The sequence below is a fragment of the Narcine bancroftii genome, chromosome 2 (assembly GCF_036971445.1).
Source record: "Narcine bancroftii isolate sNarBan1 chromosome 2, sNarBan1.hap1, whole genome shotgun sequence".
NCBI classification, from domain to species: domain Eukaryota; kingdom Metazoa; phylum Chordata; class Chondrichthyes; order Torpediniformes; family Narcinidae; genus Narcine; species Narcine bancroftii.
In genome coordinates, this window is record NC_091470.1 from 322,059,534 (window position 1) to 322,080,265 (window position 20,732).

The 20,732-nt window shown below is 35.6% G+C and overlaps 1 protein-coding gene across 6 annotated transcripts in view; it reads right to left on the reverse strand.

Annotated features, from left to right (window-relative positions):
• pdp1 (pyruvate dehydrogenase phosphatase catalytic subunit 1) overlaps nt 1-20,732 on the reverse strand; it is a 39,725-nt gene that overhangs the window by 15,496 nt on the left and 3,497 nt on the right. For 3 of the 6 annotated variants that reach the window (XM_069921916.1, XM_069921917.1, XM_069921915.1), the window contains exon 2: nt 9,387-13,319. The exons of 2 other annotated variants lie outside the window; for them this stretch is intronic. In XM_069921916.1, coding sequence (XP_069778017.1) covers nt 11,649-13,271 — 1,623 coding nt within the window. In that variant the 5' untranslated portion in view covers nt 13,272-13,319 and the 3' untranslated portion in view covers nt 9,387-11,648. Of the gene's footprint in view, nt 1-9,386; nt 13,320-19,092; nt 19,367-20,732 lie in introns of those variants that run through there. One more of the 6 variants, XR_011352415.1, reaches the window with a different exon arrangement.

Below are 20,732 nucleotides of genomic sequence, written 5' to 3' on the forward strand. Positions count from 1 at the left end.
TTAACATTTATAATTTTTGTCATATTCTCTTTACATAGTTCCATCTATTTGCCTATTTAGGACTACTTCCCATCTCAATCTCGACTTATGCATTCCTATTTTAGAGGCTTTTATTTGAAGTAAATTATACATTACAGAATTAAATGTACTTGCATTACCACTGCGAACCAATAATTCCAACTCACTCCAACTCTGTAGGATCAAGTTCAGACCTATTTTATCAGTCAAAAAAGCCTTAACTTGATAATAGCAAAGGAAGGTATTATTAGGCACATTAAATTTATTCTTTATTCGCTAAAATATTTTGAATCTTCCAGCTTCAAAATAATCCTCTATCATCTGAATACCACCCACATCCAAGTCCTCAAAAATTGATTATCCATAGAAGATGGGATAAGCCTATTTTGACATAAAGGCATTTTTCTTGAAAATAAACTTATCATGCCTATTTCATAATCAATTTTATTCCATAATTCAATCATATGCTTCAAACTAGGTGTATCCCTACTTCCTACCAACAATTTAGAATTCCATTTATAAAATCCTGCAAATGTATTTCTCCTATTTTACTTATCTCTAATTTAACCCAAGCAGGAATTTTATCTAAACCAAAAAAAAAATTAAGATTTAAATTGATATATTTATCTCCTGTTGCCTCAATCCTCACCAATGCTTAAAATCCAAACCTTTTAATCTCTACTGTGGAACTAGGCAAGGTTGTCCTCTTAGCCCTTTGTTATTCAATTTGGAATTAGAACCATTAGTTGTGGCCTTTTACCTATCTAATAATATTTCTGGAATCTTAAGAGGTGGAGTGTTCATATGTGGATGATCTTTTGCTGTACATTTCAGATCCTAATCGTTCAATTCCATCCATTTTGTCATTGCTTCATCAATTTGTCCAGTTTTCAGGCTATAAATTAAATCTTCAGAAAAGCAGTACTCTTCTGGTTCTTTAGATACTGCCCTTCCTTTCAAAATAAATAAAAATCTATTTAATTATTTATGAGTTCCAATTACAAAACAAAAATTTGTTTTGAGATTTTTCTTACTTTATTGAATCATGTTAAGGAGACTTTATCTCAGAGGTCTCCTCTTTCAATTTCCTTAATTGGGCAATATAATTTTATTAAGATGAATATTTTATGTGTTTGTACATTTTTCAAGCTATTCATGTTTTTGTTCCTAAAACATTTTTTTAATTCACTTGACTCAATTATTTCCTCATATATTTGGAAAAATAAGTGTTCTCGTCTTAAGAACATTTTCCCTCAAAACTTTTAAAAGGTGGTTTGGCTTTACCTTATTTTGGATTCTATTATTGGGCAGCTAACATTAGATATATCTTTTTTTTAAAATTCATTATAAGGATGGAATGGATGCTCCAAATTGGATTAATTAATTTAGAAATTAATTGTACTAAATTACCCTTTTCTGCTTCCAAATTAACCAATAATTTTGTTGTGAATCATACTTTGAGAATTTGGTTTCAATTTAAAATATTTTTGGATTTCATAGATTTTTACTTACTAGCCCTATATTATGTTTTCACCTTCTGTGCAAGATTCTGCTTTTCATGAATGGATTAATTTGGCTATTCAATCTTTTCAAGATTTATTTATTGATAATAATTTAGCTTCATTTGAACAACTATCTTTTAAATTACCTATCATTTCTTTAGATACTTACAAATTAGGAGTTTTTTTGAATTCACTATTGTTGAGACTTCCTGAGGACCTCATTATAAATATGATAGAAATGATTTATAATTTTAAACTGAGTAAAAAATGTTGATATCTGGTATATATAATTTATTATTAAAGTCTAGGGATAACCCCCTAGATAAATTAAAAAATTATGGGAGCAAGAATTTCTGCTCTCATTCTCAGACACTACATCGGATTCTATTTTAAAATTGGTAAATTTCACCTCTTTATGTGCCCATCATTCATTCCTACAATTTAATGTAGTACATTGAGCCTACTTTTTAAAAGTTCAATTGGCTAAATTTTATACTAATGTTTCTTCAAACTGTGATAGATGTAAGACTAAAGAAGGTACTTTATTACATATGCTTTGGTCTTGATCCTTTCTTTCCAAATTTTGAGATGTCTTTTGTACCTTTAGTTCTTAATGCATATCTTATACCTAATCCTTTAATTGCTTTTTTTGGATCAACTAATTGATTTGAAATTAACTGTGCCTAAATCCCATCTAGTTTCTTTCACTTCCCTTATTGCTAGACTATCAACATTGATGAGATGGAAAGATGCTGTCCTTCCTACTCATACTCAATGGTTATATGACATGATGGCATGTCTGACTTTAGAAGAACATCTGAATTTTTTTTCCAATGTAATGGATTTAAACTTTTCAAGATTATGGGGTCATTTTATTTTTATTTCATAATCTATAAGATCATTTAGATATTGTCTTGTGAGTTTGTGTTTTTTTAAAAAAATGGTAGTGAACTTGTATGCATTTACCAAATAACTTTGGAAGGGGTTAGAATTTGTAGTATTGTATCAATTTTTTAAAAATCCTTTTCAATTAGTCATGTTATAACTGATTACATGATTAATTCCTTTTTGTTTATTATATCTTGTTTATATGGAACAGCTTTTCTTATACAAGTTGTCTTTTGTATATTTCCTTTTTCATATTACCTCTATATTTAGAGAAATATGGTGTGATGAAATATTTGGAGATGTTTTTGGGAGATAAATTGGTAAAATTACAGTAGTTACATACACTTTAAAACGGATCTTATATGAAATACTAAAGAATTCATATTCAATGACTTTACAGAAACTATGGAGAATGCTATGTATATTTCACGTAGGTGCTAATTGAAATGATGCCATGAAATGAATAGGCTATTGTCTTGGAAGAACAACCGGAGTCAAGTTGTCTGTTTTGGACTTGTTTTGCAAGGCTTTTGACCTCTCTGCAAAGTGCTCACTCAAAAGTTACTGAGAGGTTTGTTTACATAAAACAACAGATGGGAGCAGAAGACTAACTCCTATTGTTTGCTGGAGAAGGTGAGGGGTTTTGCAAGTGAGCGAGAGAAGGACATGTGGCTGGAAGTTTGAATCTCAGATGGAGAGACAGACACACAGCTGAAACAAGCCAAGAGAAGCTTGTTGAAACTGAAACAGAAGCTCCAAAGTGGCAGATGGCTGGAAGTGCTATCTGTCTGATGTTTCTCTTGGAATAAGCAGAACAGAAAGAAACTCTGTGATAGCCTGAAAGAAAGAGTTATCATCTGGAGAACCCTGATGGGGCAGGTTTCATCAGCAAGACATTGAGGTGACTAATAGTTGTGGAAATAGTGGAACAACACATCTCTCTCTGCAAGCCTTCAAGAACCTTCCTGAGCGATAAACATTTACCTTTCGAGCACCAAAGCCTGGTGAACTTTATACATGTTAAATCCTGTACACAGTATAAGAATTGCCTGCAACCAGTGAATTTGGGAGAATGAGAAGTGAGATTGTGAACCAAATAACTTTTCTTAAATTTACACACACATTATATACATGTGCACTTAGAATTAGAAGGGTGTTAAGTTGAGTTAGTTAAGTTAATAGTGATAAGTTAGATACTGTTTTCATGTTTAAAGATAATTAAAAACAACTTTTGTTTAAGTAACCATTTGTCATGGTGAATATCTATTGCTGCTGGGTTTTGGGGTCCTTTGGGCTCGTAACATTTTAAGGGGCTCGTCCAGTTGATTGAACACGAGTTTTGTTGGCTTTTAGTTAATTGGTTTTTTTTTTCCAAGCTAATTTAAAGCTTGTGTCTGTAAAATCAGCAGCTATGGATGTTGATTTTTTTTGTCACAACCATCACCTGCAGAGCTGAAGAGCAAGAGAAAAGAGGAACTGATGGTTATTTCTAAGGCATTAAAACTGACTAACATTAAACATTGGAAAGTACAAACACAGAGGATTATAGTGAAATATTTTATAGGTGAGGGTAAATTTGTTGAGGAAGACTTAGAAGATTTTCCAGAGGATAGATCTGGTGAATTGCAATTAGAATGGGAGAAATTGAGGATGGAAGAAGGAAGAGAAAAACAGAGGGTGATGGAGGCTGAGAAACAGACAGTATGAGGCAGACCAAGCTGAAAGGCACAGAGAGGCTGAAAGGCAAAAAGAGGTGGAAAAACAGAGGAAATATCTGGCAGAGGAAGCTGAAAAACAGGAGATATGAATTAGAGATAGCTGAAAGACAGAGAAAATATGACTTGGAAAAGATTGAAAGGGACAGATTGTATCAACTCGAGAGGATTAAAATTGAGAGGGAGGAAGGTAAGAGAGCTGAGGCTGGAACTCCTGGGGAGAGGTTTTTGGCTAGTAGAGGGGTAAATCTGGTGCCTCCTTTTTTGATGAGGGAGATGTAGATACCTTTTTTCAGCTTTTTGAAAAGGTTGCTGAGAGCTCAAGATGGCCAAAATAAAAGTAGACTTTAATGCTCAAAAGTGTATTGAAGGGACAAGCACAAATTGCATACTCTAGCTTGACTGCACAGCAAGTGACAGATCATGATACTGTTAAACAAGCAGTATTGAAAGCTTATGAGTTGGTTCCAGAAATGTATAGACAAAAATTTAGTTTGATGAAAACATGGAATCAATCTTTTATGGATTTTGCTCTGAAGAAATCTGTATGGTTTGACCTTTGGTGCACCTCAAAAGAGATAATGATTTTGACAGATTGAGAGAATTGATGTTAATTGAGGAAATTAAAAGGTGTGCTCCAAAGGAGATTAAATTATACATTTATGAGAAAGATGTGGGAATGTAGCGACAAACAGCTAGATTAGCAGACAAATTTGCGCTGATTCACAAAAATACATCTCAGAAAGTTAATGTGGAACAGATTAATAAGCCTGTTCAGAGGATTAATATGGAGCAGGATAGTAAGCCTGAAATTAAGTCTGGAGAGAGCGTTGGAAAGGACAGAATTTCTGGATTTGCATGCCATTTTTAAAAAAAAACCTGGTCATGTTATTGTGAATTGTCTAGTATTGAAAAACAAAAGAGAAAAGGTTTTACCAGAAACATGTATTCAAACAGTTGAATTTAAGCAGAGCAGATGTTCCATACCTGATAGGATGTCATGGATGTTTTCAAATGTTTTGTTTCAGAGAGTTTTGTCTCAGTAAATGAGGGAGAATCACAGGTTCCAGTTAAAATTCTTAGATATACTGGTGCTGCACAGTTATTGCTGATAAAAGGTGTTTTTTTAATCTCTAGATCAAAGGACTGACACAGGGGGGACAACTTTGATTAAAGGTGTTGGGGGGAGGTGGAGTCAATATCTCTTCACAATATAGTCCTAAATTCAGAGTCAGTTAAAGGACCTGTTACGGTAGGAGTAGTTTCAAAGTTACCCATGCAGGGGGTCTCATTTTCATTAGGGAATGATTTGGCAGAGGATAAAGTTGGGTCAGTTTTGAGATTAACAAGTAGGCCTAGGAAGGATGAGGTGGAAGAGAATTATGAGATATATCCTGTGTGTGCAGTAACAAGGTTGGCATCTAAGAAATTATTGAGTGATGAAGAAGATCCAATTGATATTATTTGTTCTGAAATGGTTTTGAAAGAGCAGGGTAATTTGTAAGAGTACGGATTTCTCTTTGTCAAGAAGTTAATTTGGCAACAAAGAGCAGATACAAGTCTTGTTGACTTAGCAGACAAAGCAGTAACTGAACAGGAGATTAAAGAAATGGCTTGTGGTTACTACTTAAAGGGTGAATTGTTGATGAGGAAATGGAGACCTCTTCATATTCCTGCTAATGAAAAATGGAGGTGATTCATCAAGTGGTTTTTCCTAGAAATTACCAGAATTAAATTTTAAATTTAGCCCACAGTACACCTTTAGGTGGTCATCTTGGTATAAAGAAAACTATCAATAAAATTTTGAGACAATTTTTCTGGCCTGGTTTGAGGAAGGATATTGTAAATTGGTGCTGGACATGTCATTTTTGACAGGTTGTGGGGAAACCTAACCAGGGTCCTCCAGTGGCTACATTACAATCTATTCCTGTTGTTGGGGAACTATCACTAAGGTTATTGTGGATTGTGTAGGTCTCTTGCTGAAAATTAAGTCTGGAAATGAGTACTTGTCAACAATTATGTGTACAGCATATAGACTTCCAGAAGCTATACCATTAAGAAATATTAAAGCCAAAATGGTGGTAAAGGCTCTGTAAAGATTTTTCAGTTTTTGGATTACCTAAAAAATTTCAGAATGATCAAGGATCTAATTTTATCTCTGGGTTGTTTCAACAGTTAATTTATGAGTTGGGAAAACCATCCTGAAACTCAGGGAGCTTTGGAATGATTTCATTCTACTCTTAAAAATATGATGAGAATTTATTGTCTGGAGAATGGAAAAGATTGGGACGAAGGTATTCATTTATTATTATTTGCAGCAAGGGAGGCTGTGCAGGAGTCACTAGGTTTCAACCCTTTTGAAATTGTGTTTGGACATCAGGTTAGAGAGCCTTTGATGTTGATAAAAGAACAGTGGTTAATGAGGATGTACAGTTAGACTTGCTGGATCATGTTTCTAGATTAAGGATAGGCTACAAAAAGTGTGGACTTCAGCTCAAGAGAATTTAGAAATGGCTCAGGGTAAAATGAAGCATTTATTTGACAGGAAAGCTCAAGTGAGGAATTTTAAAATAGGAAGTAAAGTTTTGATTTTGTTTCCAACATGGCAATCCTTTGATAGCTAGATTTTCTGGATTGTACATAGTTAAATCAAAATTGAATAATGTTAACCATGTTGTTAACACTCCAGATAGAAGGAATAAAAAGCAGGTTTGTCACATAAATATGTTGAAACCTTATTATGATAATGGTAGTGGAGAACAATCTGTATCTGACAGGGTTGAGAAAATAATGGATCATAAGATTATGGAAACAAAACCTTGTGAGGATAACCTTAAAGAAACTATGGTTCCTGTGCACCTGTCTAACTCAGCAATTTTGGAACATTTGGAGGAAACATTAGGTCATCTTAAGTCACAAGAACAGATGCAGTTGAAGGAATTAATTTTAAAATACACAAATTTGTTCCCCAACGTTCCAAAAAGGACATCAATGATTTACCATGATGTGGATGTAGGAGAAGCAAGGCCCATTAAACAACACCCATACAGAATAAACATTCAGAAAAGTAAAATCATGGATCAGGTGGAATAGAAGTTGAGAAATATTATTAGACCTTCAAACTCAGATTGGAGTTCTCCTTGTATATTGGTACCAAAACCAGATGGAACTGTAGGTTTTATACAGATTACAGGAAGGTTAATTCAGTAACTAAAACAGATGCTTATCCTATTCCGAGAATAATGATTGTATTGATAAAATTGGAAAAGCTAAATTTCTTACTAAGTTGAATTTGTTGAAGGGTTACTGGTGTGTGTCTTTAACTAAGAGGAAGGAATATTTCAGCTTTTGTTACTCCATCCGGATTATACGAGTATAATGTGTTACCTTTTGGCATGAAAAATGCCCCTGCAACATTTCAAAGGATGATTAATTCAGTAATCCAAGGGTTAACATATCCAGATGGTTATATTGATGACTTGGTCACAAAAAGTGATACATGGAAAGAACATCTAAGGCAATTGGACAAAGTGTTTGCAAGATTATCCAAAGAAAACTTTACTGTTAACTTAGCGAAGAGTGAATTTGCAAATGCCACTGTGACATACTTGGGTCATGTAGTTGGTTATGGCAAAGTTGCACCTATTCAAAGAAAGATTAATGCAATTTCTGAATTTCCTACTCCCAGTGGCAAAAATGCAGTCAGGTTTTTTTTAGGAATGGCAGGATATTATAGGAATTTTTGCAAAAATTTTGCTGAGGTTGCTCTTCCTTTAACCAATCTTTTGAAGAAAGAGGAAAAATTTGTGTGGACTAAAGTGTCAGACAGCTTTAGAAAATTTAAAGGATATGCTATGCCATTATCCTGTGTTAAAATCTCCTGATTTTGATAAACCTCTTTCTGTAGCAGTGGATGCTAGTGAGGGAGCAGCAGCAGGTGCAGTTTTATTGCAAACACAATTAAATTAACCATCCAGTTGCCTACTTTTCAAAGAAATTCAATGTTAATCAAAGGAACAAATGAAGCTGCAATCTATCCGGCCAGGTGATTAAAATAATTGCTGGAGACTGGCAGCATCTAAGAAAATCTGACAGACTGCTCAAATATGAAGGTCTCCCTCATCACAAATTGAAAGAAATAGCTGGTGTCTCCCCTTCTATTTGCTGGACTACACAACTCTTCCCAGCACTGAGATTTCTTTCATAGCAAGAAGTTCAATAGCCTCCAGTTGAAGAGCAGTTAAATATTGTTACCTCACAGCTCCAGTGACCTATGGTCTAACCTGACCTGAATTACAGTGTGGAGTTTGCATGTTATCACTATCAACAGGTTGACTACTGGTACATCTTAAAAATCAGAGCCTAGATGCTATTCAACAGTAATTAACACTTTCCTAATCAATACTTGATTCTGACAGTGTCTTTGACCTGAAACAATAATTGATTTTTATTTCCAGATGCTGCTTGACTGTTTCCACTATGTTATTTCAGATTTTGGAACCTTTTGATTTTCAGAAACTTACATTTCAACTGATCAAGCCCCAGTTATTTCTGGTGTGTTTGGTATCCATAAACTAAATACTTCAATTGCACACTGTCTCATGTATTTCAATGGCAAGAATGAATAAAGTTCAGAGCATGACATCTTGGCTATTAACTTTCTGATGTACCCATTTAGCATGAATATTTTTCCTAAAAATCTAACCAGAACTTTAATATTGGTTTTTTATGATTGGGACCAGAGCTAATAAAAGAACTTTCATACTTAAAACAGCTTAATATTTTAATGAAATATTAACTTTAACTTATCACAACAGTCTGGATTAGATGGCACGAACTACAAGGAGAGGTTGGACAAACTTGGATCAGTTTCTATGGTGGCTGAGAGGAGACCTGACAGTTCATAAACTTATGCAACATTGATAGTCATAATCTTTTTTCCCCCAGGGTAAAATGTCATGCACTAAACAACTTGCATTTGAACTCAGTTGGTGTGGGGGTAAGGGGAGTTTAAAGATGTGCAGGGCGTTTCTTTTGTTTACATATAAACTGGAACTGGCTTCCAGGGCAGTGGTGGAAGCAGATACAATAATAGCCTTTAAGAGACTTCCAGTTAGACAAGAATATGCAAGAAAGGAATAGAGCAATACGTATCATGTACAAGCAGCAAAGGTTTTGATTAATTTAGGTATTGTATTGTCTGAAGGGCCTATTTCTGTCTGTACAGTTCTATGTTGTGTTCTAAAATAAAATAACTCAGAACTTTCATAGAGTATTTATTAAAAGTACTAAAACAAAAACAACCAACAGCACAGAAATTATATCACTCAATAAGTGAATACAAAGCTCAAGTACAATGCTGTATCTTTGTCACTTGTCAGTACATTGTCCAAAAATTCTGAGCTAAGAAACTGACAATTCTTTTCTTCCAAAGCAAAACAAGCTGAAATAACTCTCCATATGTGGCTCCAGTAAATTGGATTGTTTCAAAAGCAGGCCCATGCAGAACACATGCAAAGGTTTGTGCAAAATTAAAAAGGGAAATAGACTCTTATGAATATTAGTATTAACTAAAAGGAAGATCGAGAGTTCCAGTATACTTACTGGGTGCTCAACATACTCAACCAGTAGAGCAACTAGATAAAGAGTAATGTGCAAAATTATGAATGACATGCAGTATATTCTTGTTTGAATTGATTATATATTATAATAAAAACAATCAGAATTCAGATACTCCTTGACTAACGACCATCTGCACACACAACCAAACAAAATAACAGCTGCATGCATACACATACGGTAGTGACCGTCTCTCAGTTGCCATTTGGTAAGCTTGCCATAGAAGGTGAGAGGAAAATCCCATTCATCTGCTGATAGATCTAGCAAAAAGCTGAGGAAGACACTTTGAAAATGATTTGATTTACAACTTCTACATGCCATGCTAACATGGTTATATTGGCCAGATGACAGAAAATTGTACAGTGCTCTGAAAAGATGCCACTTCAAATAGAATCCCATGCTGGTTATCAACAGGCAATTAGAACTTTCAAGGTCTGAGCATGAACAGATGATACAGTGGCAATGTAATGAATGATCAAAGAATGAAATCAATGATTTATTTTGCCTTGAGGTAAGTGTGACAGACAAAAGTCACAGATAAAGATCAAGGCTGTGAATAATCAAGATATGAAATGGACATGCAAAAGCAAACTTATTGACTTGATGCTTTGACATTGCAGCTTTCCTTTTGCCAACTTTAGTCATTTGTTTGTAGGTGTTACTTTACTGGAATGACTTGCCTTTTTCATCCATATTGCTGGTTGGGCAAGTTTTAGTTGAGTTGCCTCAATTTAGCAGTGTAAAGTTCTAAAATTTTTTTAAAGAGCGTTGGAAATCACTATGGCATGAAAATTGTTTTAAGTTCTCCTGAATGGCTCTAGTAGAATGCGTTCCTTTGATCCTAAATGCCAACCAACGAAAATTGTTTTATACTCAATTAACCACACAGTGGTCATGTATATACCCACGCTAACTCAGTGAAAGACTGTGTGAAACCAGATAGCAAACATTGAAATAAATAATATGCAGGCACATTTTTTCACCCCACCAAACTTGACAATAGATTGTCATTGAGTGAAAATGCTGCTTATTTAAAGAGCTTTCTTTTCAACTTAGTTAATTTAGGAATTATTACTGGTGCAACTATGATGGGTATGGGAAGAAAATGCCTAATCATGCAGCTCTATGTATTTTTTGTAAGAAATACATAATTCTAGTGTCCACTCATGCATCAAGATGTAGACATGCATACCAAATACAAATAAAAACTATTTTAACATTGTTACAGATTTGCTGCATAGTTCATCTACTTAATTATTTCCTTTTCAAACATTTAATGATGGACATTTTCACCATTTTATGAATACACGTTCAAAGTAATTTGCAACAAGAATCAAATCAACAATAAGAGTTAATCAGTAGTTTAAAAATTGGATTCACCTTTTAATACCTTGGATGGCAAAAATCAATCAAAGGTAGTCTGAGAATAAAACAAGTGTAAACTAGGCACATATCCATCCGATTTAGGATCTCAATTACAAGTAGCTCTCCTGTCAGGTACTTGTAAATGTTATGAATGCATTGTCAGAACCAACAATTTTAAGATTACTCAAACAAAATTCAAGCATATTATTTTCCATAATTTCAGACTCAATATCTGAGGATTTTATGGTTCAACATTGTCATTTCTTTAAATTACAACGGATTTTGCTGCCTTGATGACAATTGGGAGTAACCTTATAAATCATAGCATTTATGACCATTCAGACATTTATAATAAACAATCAGCTTATGTCTTCCAAGTTTTTATATCCATAAACCTATCATTAGATATGATCTGCCACTACTGATTCTGGCTTCTAGAGTCCAATTATAAATAATTACCAAATTGCTCTTAAATTTAAACAAAAAATAATTATTCTACAATTCCTTCACTATTTTAAAAATATTTGAATAGTTACTAACATTAATTTTCTGAATTACATTTGTAATGTGTATTTATAACATGAGAATTAAACTGCACTATTGTAATTGTTATATCATCTCTGTACATTCGTGCCAGATCTTCAGGAAGACTCAGCATCTTTGACAATCGCTCATGATCAACTGCCCGAAACTCATTATGACCAATTGCATGCCGTATAAGATGAGTTGCAGAATTTTGATCCTCAAATGCAGATGAAGTACGAGCTCTTCTCTCCATTAATAACTCGTGCATCTGACCAAGTGTCACTTTATAACCCCCAACAGTAATAGGTTGTTGAAGATGGACACCAGTTAGATGTTCCCCAACAATTCTTACGACTTCCTGTCTATGTAATAGCTCCCACAGTCCATCTGTGGCTAATACAATAAATTTATCCTGAGGCCTTAGTTTATGATAAGTGACTTCAGGTTGAGCTGTTAGGTATGGGGGAGTGTGATAATTAGGTGGGATAAATTTTGTACATTCATTTTCATTTAATAACTCTGGGCCAGACTCAAGTACCCGCTTTTGCAACTCAGTGCTCCACTTGAACTTGACATCGCCAAAAGCTCTAAATGGCATAAGCAAGCCAAGCAACCGGTCCTGTTTAACGATAGATTTTGCTTCAGATTTTGGGTGTTCAGATTTAACTCTTTCAACTTCACTCTCATTCTGTGAATTATGGTCATTGGACAGTGTGAGTGCAGACCAGGTTCCATCCTCTTCTTGAACACCAAGCACTGCTCTGCTGTCACCAGTATTTGCAATGTAGATGTCTACACCATCTATATATGCAATACAAGCAGTTGCGCCAGAAAATGCCACCTGCAGCTGCCAATAATTGAGAAAAGAGTTATCACTGGGCACTTGAGCTTCCAATGAAATATCATTATCGAGCCTTTTGAATGAATTTATCAGTGCTTCCCTTGTATCAGGTGTCTCCTCTGAGTGTAGATCAATCAATTCTTGCCAGTAAGTTCTTAGGCTATCAAAATACATTTTTGATGCTTCCTTACTGAAGTAGTCATTAGGATGTTTGTGCCAATGTAGAAGTGGCAATACAACTCTGCCACTATCCACAGCATTCTCTATTTCCAACAAGGTCTTATGATGTAACAAAGAAACTGCAATGTAGTAAAAGAGTCGTTCACTGACTCCCTGTGCACAGGCACAGCCTGCATGGCCATCTATAACACCTAATAGCATCCCTCGGGACTGCAAACATGTAGCAGCGCATCTTCGGTCTTCGACTGGAGAATTGGATGGCAATTGGTTAGTGTCAAAACCTAGAACAGAACTAACATTCTTCCCATCAAATTCAGGTACCTTAAAACTGTACTCATTTGCCTTCAAGATGCTGTTAACCTGAGGAGGAGTAAGGCTATAAAACTGTGCAATTGTGGTACTGTAATTCCTTAAATGAAAATGTCCAAATACTACTGAGTTGCATGATCTAAGTAAGGGACGTGGAAAAGTCTTCAGCAGGGATCTGCTTGTTGTATGTCGACCAACTTCAGGAGGTAAACAGGTTTGGAGGCTACAATGGTGGCAAACTGTAGCACAGAGCCTGCGTGCCTCTCCATTTCTAAGTGCTGGAAACACTAACTGCATTGGCACCAACATTTCATCAGGCTACGTAAGAACACAAGGGGATAAATCTTCCAGCATTTCCTGTATATTAAAGAAGAAGAAAACAAAAATAATTTCTCAGTTGTTCCCCCACAAAAATATATTACCCAAGTAGGCAATAGTAAAACAACACTTTTAAAACCATTATCCCAGAGATCATTTTCATAATTGTTGGAAAGACTTGTGTATTGCAAAACAGGGGTTTGTCATTTTCTGGAACTCTCTCCCATAGAATCATATTCATTGATTGCATTTAAAAATAATCTCAGGGTTGTATGTAATATCATATACTGACAATAAATCTGAAATTATTTTTTTGAAAGATCAGGGAAATGAGAGCTATGAGAACCTGGTACAGAAGAGATGACATTTGGGGCATATCAGCCATGGTAATATTGAAAGACATGGCAGGCTTGAGGGGACAACTGAAATTCCCATGTTTTTATTTTTACATTCTTATACACAGCACAGGCAGAAAAGGAAAAGTTGTTAAACTCTACTTTTACTTAAAAAAAAATTATCAAGACATCACATCTTTTCTTAATAAAAGTATATTGTGGGATCAAATGATGTCAGAAGTTAAGGGTAACCTTCATGACAGCACTTGATTAAGCCATTTGGCTCAGCTTGAAAAGTTTAATATATTCCATTTATTTCAGAAAGATGATTGATAGGTAAGAAATCCTCTTTATTTTTCAATCTTTTTAAGTTTTAGAGTATGAACACAAGAATGATACAAAGAGATTGGGATTGCATTAACAACAGTTAACATATATAAACATTAAGCAACATGCAAACTGAGCCTCCCAATCTCTTAAAGGCCAAACAGGAAAAAGAATCAAATTTTATTACAAAAATATTGCCCCAACTAAGAAACAAAACAAAAAAAAAAGCTGGGCTACCATGTTTCAGCAGTTAAACGTTTTGTTAATTCCGCTCCTCTACATTCACACAAAAAAAAATATTGAAAGGATTTGGAAAGATCAACTTAGATCATTTGAAAATGTTGAATAAATGGTTTCTTCAAATGGTCAACAGTACCACTTCTCATTTTTTTCTAAATCTACATAGTGTAAGGTAAAAACATCATGAGTTGGGACCAGAGAAGGAGTCACCCAGTACTAAGGAGTAACAGGATGCAGGTGTGACCTTGTACGCTCAAGATAAGTGTGGCAATAACAAGAATGATGTGCAGCAGACTAACAGAGAAGGGTAGCAACAGCTTATTCATTGGCCAGTGTAATGGTATGATAATTTACTAAGTGCGTGTCCTGGGGTATAAAAAAAACACCAATTGCTGATATCGTTAGAATGCGCCTTCTCCAACTAACACTGTTAGTTGCAAGTGTTACAATCCAGTAATAAAGAACCTTGATTTCGACTCAGTCTGGTGTCTGACTCATTCTCGAACAAAGCAGACCTAACAATAGGGAAAATCATTGACACAAAGTAGGTGGTTTAGGGTCTTTCCATCTGAGTTGAATTGATCTCCTGGCTATTAATGTAACAAATGCAATCACACAACAAGCTAAAGTAGATAAGTGGCCAGAATCCAAAACTGGTAGCCCAATAAGTACAGTAATAGGATGGGCAAAACTGCTGAAATAATATCAAAAATATCTTTCCAATATTTTTTCAGGAAATAGCAGGACCAAAACATATGTGTCAGGGAAGCCACCTCAGAATAACATTTGTCACCTATGGGGTTTATATAGGAGTAAAAACTAGCTAGCTTGTCCTTGGACACATGGGCCCAATGAACCACCTTAAATTGTATCAGAGTGTCAAGCACACATCAAAGTGTTAACTAATTTGAGAATTTTATCCCATGTAGGTAAAGGTATCTGAAGTTCTCTTTCTCATTCATTCTTAATTTTGTCAGAAATCACTGGATGTGTTTTCAGGATCAAATCATAGATTGTTGCTATTAAACTTTTCTGAAAAGGGTTTAAACAATTTTTAAAATAAAATCAGTAACTTCAGTCTGGATGTGGTTTCAGAAAAGTAGATAAAGTAACATTTAAAAAGTTCTAATCTGTAGATATCTGGAAAAAAATGTAATCTAGGCAAATTATATTTATTAGACAACTGCTCAAAAGACACGAGACAGTTATCCATAAATAAATCACAAAAACTTACTATTCCTTTCATATTCCATAAAATAAAAGCTTGTTTTTTTTTTAAAAAGATGATTGGAAGAAAAAATTAGATAGGATAGGACTTGACAATATCAATTTGTTCAATCCAAAAAAATTATGAAATTGAAACCATATTTGTATTGAATGTTTAACTATTGGATTCATCATTTGTTTATTGAATTTAGTGAGTGCAAAGGGGAACGAAGCCCCCCAAAAAATAGAAGCCAAATGATAACCCCTGCACTAACCCGCACTCAAGACTCACCCATCGTGGACATAGAATTTCATCTATATCTTATGTCCAGAAAATTAAAGACTTAATATTAATTGCCCAATAGTAGAATATAAAATTAGGCAAAGCCATACCACTATCCTTTTTTAATTTCTGTAAATATTTGTTACTTAACTAAGGGTTCTTATTCTGCCATATATATATATTATTGATTCTAGAATTTTGTTATATAAAAAAAGACTTGGGGATGAAGGTTGGAACCGGCTGAAATAGGTACAAGAATTCAGATAAAATAATAATTTTAACTGTGTTAATTCAACCAATCAAGGATAAGGACAAAGGAGACCATTTAGAAAATAATTGTTTAACATGTCAATTAAGGGTAAAGAGTTAACTTTAAATAAATCCTTATGCTTCCTAGTGATTTTGACACCCAAATAAGTAAAATAATTAGTAATTAATCTAAATGGAGATTGTTCATATATTGGAACATGCACATTTAATGGAAAGATCACTTGTATTGAGGTTCAATTTATAACCAGAAAACACTCTAAATTGAGCAATTGAACAGTTAGAAGTAAATAGTAACAAGTCATCTGCTTATAGTGATACTGTAGCACTGCTAAAGGCAGAGCTACTGAAATAAATACTGTCAACACCAAGCAAGTAAACCAGTAACTGCCATTTATTCAAACCATGCGTGTTCCTTCTTAGGGGAGGCGACAGACTCACGGAAGTGATGTCATAATGCTGCTGTGAGGCCTTACAAGGCAGCCCGTTAAGTCCCGGCCACGCGCGGGCAGTAACATCACAGTGCAGCCGAGTGCACCGCCTTTTTGAGCACAGGAGAAGATGCGCCTGGCAGCATCACCTTGATGCGGCTGCTCCGCTGCTGCGTCAATAACAGTGCGGAGCCAGTTTTCCTGTGTCTCGACGTGCGCCACCACAATGGTATAAAAGCCAAAACCCCCAACTCCCTCCCCAGAAAAAAATCCTCAAGAAGAAATAATGAAAAGAATGAAGCAAGAAATAAAAGAGAAAGTAAAGAAACCTGATTGCCAAGACGATACCACCCACCACATGGTTCTAACTATTTACATTTTTTTAAATTCTTCCAAGGAGGTTAATGAGGTTTTTGAAGTTTAGGGAAAATATCTATAAATCAATTCCCACAATTTGTAAATACAGGTGCCAAATTTTCAAAAGACTTGCTGCACTCTAAAGTGTCATCCAGTTATTCATAATATGAACTATAACCTTTCATTGCCAAGAAAATTTCTTGAACTTATTGTTTTAGGAACACAGTAACCAAAATAATATTACGATCAGGCAGTTATCGTAATATTGTAGAAGGGAAATCATGTCTCATAAACTTAATTAAATTATCTTTGATGGTAAAATGAGCAAGATAAACAAAGTGGAACATATGGATTTAATACATGGAGATTTTCAGAAACTATACATTAAATTGTTCCACAGGATTAGGATCCCATGAGTCTTGTAATATTGGATTGTATTTGTTGATATAGGGAAAAGAGAAATAAATGATAATTTAAAAAGCCAAAAATTACAGATAAAACAAAGTGCTGGAAACACACCACAGGCTAGTATGTATTAATCGAAAAAGAAACAGCTATCGTTACGAGTTGAAAGCTCTTTGTCAGAACTTACAAAGAGGCTGAAGAATCTTCGCAGTTCTAACTAAGTGACTTTGACCTGTCACAATAGCTCTACTTCTTTTTCCCCCACAGCTGTGGCCCAACCTGTTGAGTATTTCCATCTGTTATTGTTTTTAACTCTTGATTTTTAGCACACTTGCATGGCTTTGTTTGTGAGATGTATAAAAAAATTACAGGTGCTTGTACATGAAACAAAAACAGAAATTTATAGAGTTCTCAGTAGGTCTGGCATTTTATAAGAAAAAAATGGGTGAGAGTGCAATTAATGGAGTACTTCAAGTAACATTATTTGGGCCTCAGTTGTTTGCAATTTCCATCACTGGATTAATGAGATTAAAGAAAGAGGAGTGCCAACAGTAGTAATACTCCCAAAATTGTTAGAATATAATGCAAGGTTAAAAACCATAGAAAAATCAAGAAAATGTAAAAAGTCAACAACAGACCAGTTAAGGGACTGGGGAAGCATTGCATTACAATATACCCAAAAATGAACAAACAAGTTAGGAGCAGGAATGGACGCATTGCTAGAATCTGACTTGCCATTTCAAAAGATCACCTCAATTCCACACTTCAGTTTATCATCAATCTACACCTGCCTTAAAAGTATTTAAAGACTTGCTTTCATTGCCCTCTGAGGAAGAGCCACAAATCTTCACAAAAGTCAGCACAATAATGGGTCATCTGCCTTAACTGGATCACCTTTTACTTTAGACTGTGGTCCTCAACCTTTTTCTTTCCACTTTAAGAATTCCCTATGTGACAAGTGCTCTGTGATTAGTAAGGGATTGCTTAAGGTGGGATGTGAGTGGGAAGCGAAGGTTGAGAATCACTGCTCGACAACCAATGGTTACTGAAATATTTTACTTGAGAAAAATTGTGACTGGCCCATTTCTTTTGGAGTTATGAAGCCGTGCACACAAGTCAATTAGGTATGATTAAAACAGTGATTCTCAACCTTTTTCTTTCCACTCACATACCACTTTAAGTTATCCCTATGCCATAAGTGCTCTGTGATTAGTAAGGGATTGCTTAAGGTGGGATGTGAGTGGGAAGCGAAGGTTGAGAATCACTGCCTCAGACCCAATTGTTACTGAAATATTTTGCTTGAGAAGTTGCTATTGGCCCATTTCCTTTGGAGTTATGAAGCCGTGCACACAAGTCAATTAGGTATGATTAAAACAGTGATTCTCAACCTTTTTCTTTCCACTCACATACCACTTTAAGTTATCCCTATGCCATAAGTGCTCTGTGATTAGTAAGGGATTGCTTAAGGTGGGATGTGAGTGGGAAGCGAAGGTTGAGAATCACTGCCTCAGACCCAATTGTTACTGAAATATTTTGCTTGAGAAGTTGCTATTGGCCCATTTCCTTTGGAGTTATGAAACTGTGCACATAACAAGTCAATTAGGTACGATTAAAACAGTGGTTTTCAAACTTTATTTCCACCCCACATAGCACCTTAAGCAATTCTTTACTAATCACAGAGTACCTATGGTATAGGGAATACTTAAAGTGGTGAGTGGAAATAAAAAGGTTGAGAACTACTGCTTTAGAGGCTCCATAATTCTAGATTCACCCACAAGATAAAATATCCTCTCCACATTCATCTTTCTCAAAATCATTCAAGATCTTATACAGTGTCCTCCATAATGTTTGGGACAAAGACACTTTTTTTCCCCCCCTTTATTTGTCCAAATGCTCAACAGTTTTAAATTTGTAGTCAAACAATTCACATGTCATTAAAATGCACATTGCAGATTTTATTCAAGGTGATTTGTACACATTTTGGTTTGACCAGGTAGATTTTACAGCACTTTTTTTAATACATTGTTCCCTCACTTCAGGGAACCATAATGTTTGGGATTTTTTTGGCTTCACAGGTATGTGTGAGTACTCGGGTATGTTTAATTGCTTCATGAGTGCAAGGAAAAGAGCGCCAGGTTTGCTTTTAAGCTTTTGATCACTTTTGAAGTCTGCAGTTGCCGTTTTTTAGCACGAGGACCAGAGTTGTGCCAATGAAAGTCAAAGAAACTATTGAGTCTGAAAAACAAGAATAAAGCAGTAAGAGACATCGCCCAAACCTTAGGATCAGCAGAATCAAATGTTTGGAACATCATTAAGAAGAAAGAGCATACTGGTGAGCTCAGTAATTGCAAAAGAACTGGTATTCCAAGGAAGACTCCACTGCTGAAGACAGTAGAATTCTCATCATAATGAAGAAAAATCCCTAAACACATTTCCAACAGATCAGAAACATTCTTCAGGAGGCAAATGTGGATATGTCAATGACTACTGTCTGCAGAAGACTTCATAAACAGAAATGAAGGTGTAAACTACTTGTTAGGCACAGAAAAGATGGCCAGATTACAGTTTGCCAAGAATTATTTAAAAAAGCTTGCAGAATTCTGGAAAAAGGTCTTGTGGACAGATGAGACCAAGATTAACTTGTACCGGAGTGATGGCAGGAGCAAAGTATGGAGGTGTAAAGTAACTACCCAGGATTCAAAGCATACCACATTTGCATCTTGCCTTGTAGCTTCCGTATTTTTGGTCCCTCGGCTGCCTCCCCCTCAGCCACCACCCCCGACCGCCGGTCCCTCGGCCACCTCCCCTGACCACCGGTCCCCCGGCCGCCCTGCAGTCTCCCCCAGCCGCCTCCCCCGAACACCCAGCAGTCTCCCCCGACCACCGATCCCTCGGCCGCCTCCCCCAACCACAGTCCCTTGGCCACCCGACCACCGGTCCCTCGGCCGCCCGGCTGTCTCCCCCTACCCCCAACCGCTGGTCCCCACTTGCCGGATTTTGGAGCTTTCCAGATTTTAGATGTCCGGATAAAGGATCATCCACCTGTAGTTATCGACATATCCATGAGAGTATTTCTGATCTACACGAGTATGCTCCTTCTTCTTAATGATGTTCCAAACTGTTGATTTTGGTAATCGTAAGGTTTGGGCACTGTCTCTTACTGTTTTTTCTTGTTTTTCAGCCTTATAATAACTTCTTTATATGACTTTCATTGGCACAACTCTGGTCCTTTTGTTGAAAAATGGCAACTACATACTCCAAAGGTGATCAAAAGCTTAGAAGCAAGCCAGGCTCTCTTATACTTGCACCAATGAAGCAATTAAACATACCAGAGTACTCTCAAATATCTGTGAACCCAAATATTCCAAACATTATGGTGCCCTGAAGTGAGGGGATTATGTATAAAAAATGATGCAAATTCTACATGGTCAAACAAAAATGTATACAAATAACCTTGAATAAAATCTGGAATGTGCACTTTAATTACATGTGAAGTGTTTGATTATAAATTTAAAACTGCTGAACACAAGGACAAATAAAGGAAAAGTGTCTGTCCCAAACATTATGGAGGGCACTAACATATCAGTCAAGTTCCCACTCA